Source organism: Rutidosis leptorrhynchoides, chromosome 3 (genome assembly GCF_046630445.1).
Source record: "Rutidosis leptorrhynchoides isolate AG116_Rl617_1_P2 chromosome 3, CSIRO_AGI_Rlap_v1, whole genome shotgun sequence".
Lineage (NCBI taxonomy): Eukaryota > Viridiplantae > Streptophyta > Magnoliopsida > Asterales > Asteraceae > Rutidosis > Rutidosis leptorrhynchoides.
Genome location: NC_092335.1, coordinates 301,919,914 through 301,923,305, shown reverse-complemented (window position 1 = coordinate 301,923,305; position 3,392 = coordinate 301,919,914). Strand labels below are relative to the sequence as shown.

The 3,392-nt window shown below is 35.0% G+C and overlaps 1 protein-coding gene across 1 annotated transcript; it reads left to right on the top strand.

Annotated features, from left to right (window-relative positions):
- Positions 1-259: 259 nt before the first annotated feature.
- On the top strand, positions 260-2,360 carry LOC139901048 (uncharacterized). The gene is made up of 5 exons (XM_071883788.1): positions 260-688; positions 759-944; positions 1,268-1,489; positions 1,761-1,956; positions 2,104-2,360. Exons 1-5 carry the CDS (start codon positions 260-262, stop codon positions 2,358-2,360), a joined length of 1,290 nt encoding a protein of 429 aa, XP_071739889.1.
- The last annotated feature ends 1,032 nt before the right edge of the window (positions 2,361-3,392 follow it).

The following is a 3,392-nucleotide window of genomic DNA, read 5'->3' as shown; positions in this document are numbered from 1 at the left end:
GTTCCTTAGAGAAGAAGTTAAAAAATTGGTGGACGCCGGGATATTACGGGAAGTTAAATATCAAACATGGGTGGCAAAATCCAGTGATGGTTAGAAAACCAGATAACACGTGAAGAATGTGTGTGGATTTCATAGATATAAATAAAGCATGCCCAAAAGATAATTACCCTCTGCCAGAAATAAACTAGAAAGTGGAATCCGTAAGTGGATATCAGTTTAAATCCTTTCTGGATGCATTCAAAGGATACCATAAATTCCTATGGCAATACGGGATCAAGATAAAACAGCCTTCCATACACCAGATGGAATTTTTTGCTACATAAAAATGCCTTTTGGATTGAAAAATGCAGGAGCAACTTACCAGCGTGTCATTGATAAGGCATTTAAAGATCAAATATGCAGGAATGTAGAGGCCTATGTTGATGATATTGTTATCAAAAGCCATACAGAAGAAAGCATGCTTAAAGATACTCTGGAAACTTTTGAATCATTACGAAAGGTTAATATGAAATTGAATCCTAAAAAGTGCACTTTTGGCGCACAAGAGGGCAAATTTTTAGGGCATATTGTTACACAGAGAGGAATTAAGGAGAATCCAAAGAAAATTCAAGCGATTGACGATATGGTATCTCCAAAAAACAAAGAAAGAAGTGCAAAGTTTGAACGGAAGATTGGTAACCTTAACAAGGTTTTTATCAAGAGCAGTAGACCGTTTATTACCGTTCATGAAGGTTTTAAAAAGTTGTATAAATAAAAAGGATTTTATGTGGACGGAAGAAGCTGAAACAGCTTTTCAGGATGTCAAGCGAATTTTAAAAGAGTTACCCACTTTAACTACACCAATAGTAGGCGAAATGTTAATTCTATATATGGCAGTGTTGGCGGAAGCCATTAGTTCAGTTTTAATCGCAGAACAGAATGGGGTGCAAATGCCAATATACTTTGTCAGTAAAATATTACAGCAGAGTGAAATCATTTATCCGCCCATCAAAAAATTGGTATATGCTTTAACACATACAGCTAGGCGACTCATACACCATTTTCAAGCACATCCAATTCTTATCGTAACAGACTAACCGATAAGCAAATTTTGAAACATCCAGAGTCATCGGGATGTTTAGCAAAATGGGCAGTCGAGTTAGGAGAATATGAAATAAATTTCTCACTACGACATGCAGTTACAGTGCAAATTTTAGCAGATTTCCTTCTAGAAACAACTAAAAAAGTGGATCATTCATAAAATGTTAAAATCAGTAATTATATGTAGGAATTGCATACTGATGGTGCATCAAGTGAGGAGGGAGTTGGTGCAGGATTGGCGCTTACCAGCCCAGAAGGAGAAGAACATACATATGCACTTAAGTTTTGTTTTTATGCATTTAATAATGAAGCAGAATATGAAGCATTGCTTTTCGGCCTTCGCATAGCGTCTGAGATGAGAATAAAGCATTTGCGTGCCTATGTAGACTCTCAGATTGTAGCACAGCAGGTTAATGGAGCATTTGAAGCAAAAGATATTTCAATGAAACGATATTACAATTGATTGAAAAGATTTACAAATATTTTTAAACTTTGGAAGTTGTGCAAATATCAAGAAATAAAAACAAAAAAGCAGATGTGTTGAGCAAATTAGAAACATTATTTGATCATTTGCATAAGAAAGTTTTAGTGGAGGTGTTGAAAGATAAGTCAATTGATGAAAAGGTGGTAGTAGCAACAGTTAAAGAAGGAGAATCGTGTTGGATGACTCCCTTATAAAGTATTTGCAAGACGGAACACTACCAGTTAATATTACAGAAGCAAGACGGATAAAGGTCAGTGCTCCGCTTTATGTTTTGGAAAACGGTGTGCTCTATAGAAAATCTTTTAGTGGTCCAAATTTGAGGTGTTTAGCACCACAACAAGTTATAGATGTCGTGAAAGAGATGCATGAAGGTTTATGTGCACAACATTCTGGTTATAGAACTGTTGTAGGAAGAATAATGAGGCAAGGATATTAGTGGCAAACAATTTATAGAGATACAACAGAGATCATCAAAGCATGTGATGCCGGCCAGCATCACGGAACCGTTCAACATTTACCAAAATATGATTTAATCTCAGTATCATCTGCATGGGCATTTTGTAAATGGGCAATTGATATAGTAGGGTCATTTCCAAGGAGTGTTGAAAATGCAAAGTTTTTGGTGGTTGCAATTGATTTTTTTACTAAGTGGGTTGAAGCAAGATTGTTGGCACGGATAATGGGTGAAAACATAGAGAAGTTTGCATGGAATGACATTGTGTGTAGATATGGTCTGTCAAATGAAATTGTAAGTGATAATTGTAAGCAATTTGCAGATAACCCATTCAAAAGTTGAAGTGAAGAGTTAAACATTAAACAAATATTTACCTCTGTTGCTCATCCGCAAGTGAACGGTCAAGTTGAGGTTACAAATAAGGAAATTGTAGCTGGCATAAAGGCTAGATTAGGTTTGAGTCAGACTAAATGGGTAGATTAGGAAATTGTAGCTGGCATAAAGGCTAGATCGATTATAAACGTTTCATATTAATTGATTTCCTTGCGAGGTATTGACCTCTATATGAGACGTTTTTCAAAGACTGCATTCGTTTTTAAAACAAACCATAACCTTTATTTTATCGTTAAAGGTTTTAAAATCATAACGTAGATTATCCAGTAATGATAATCTAAAAGATAACATTTTTCACACGACCATTACATAATGGTTTACAATAATATTACACAACGATTTAAATCTCCTAATGCAGTTACAAGCATGATGACTCCAATTCTTGTCCTTAATTAGCATGCAACAGCGGAGCTCTTAATAATCACCTGAGAATAAACATGCTTAAAAACGTCAACAAAAATGTTGGTGAGTTATAGGTTTAACCTATATATATCAAATTGTAATAATAGACCACAAGATTTCATTTTTCATAAACATCCATCTCATATCAGGAATTTCGCATAAACTGCATAGAGATAAAAATCATTCATATGGTGAACACCTGGTAATCGACATTAACAGAACGCGTCTAGAATATCCCCATCATTCCGGGACTCTCATCGAACATGATAAAATTGAAGTACTAAAGTATCCGTAACCCGGATGGGGTTTGTTAGGCCCAATAGATCTATCTTTAGGATTCACGACAATTAGGGTTTCTGTTCCATAATTCTTAGATTACCAGACTAAAAAGGGTGATATTCGGTAATAATAATTCAACCATAGAATGTAGTTTCGCATACTTGTGTCTATTTTGTAAAACATTTATAAAACTGCATGTATTCTCATCCCAAAATATTAGATTTTAAAAGTGGAACTATAACTCACTTTCACATATTCTTAATTCATTGAGAATTAGACTTGGCCACTGATCGATTCAAG

Bases quoted from the DNA above. Each gene is read 5' to 3' on its own strand.
- LOC139901048 (XM_071883788.1), top strand. From the start codon at position 260: ATGGCAATACGGGATCAAGATAAAACAGCCTTCCATACACCAGATGGA. The intron at 1,490-1,760 runs GTTAATGGAGCA...TCCCTTATAAAG, and splicing joins CTCAGATTGTAGCACAGCAG to TATTTGCAAGACGGAACACT. The intron at 1,957-2,103 runs GTTATAGAACTG...ATTTAATCTCAG, and splicing joins TTTATGTGCACAACATTCTG to TATCATCTGCATGGGCATTT.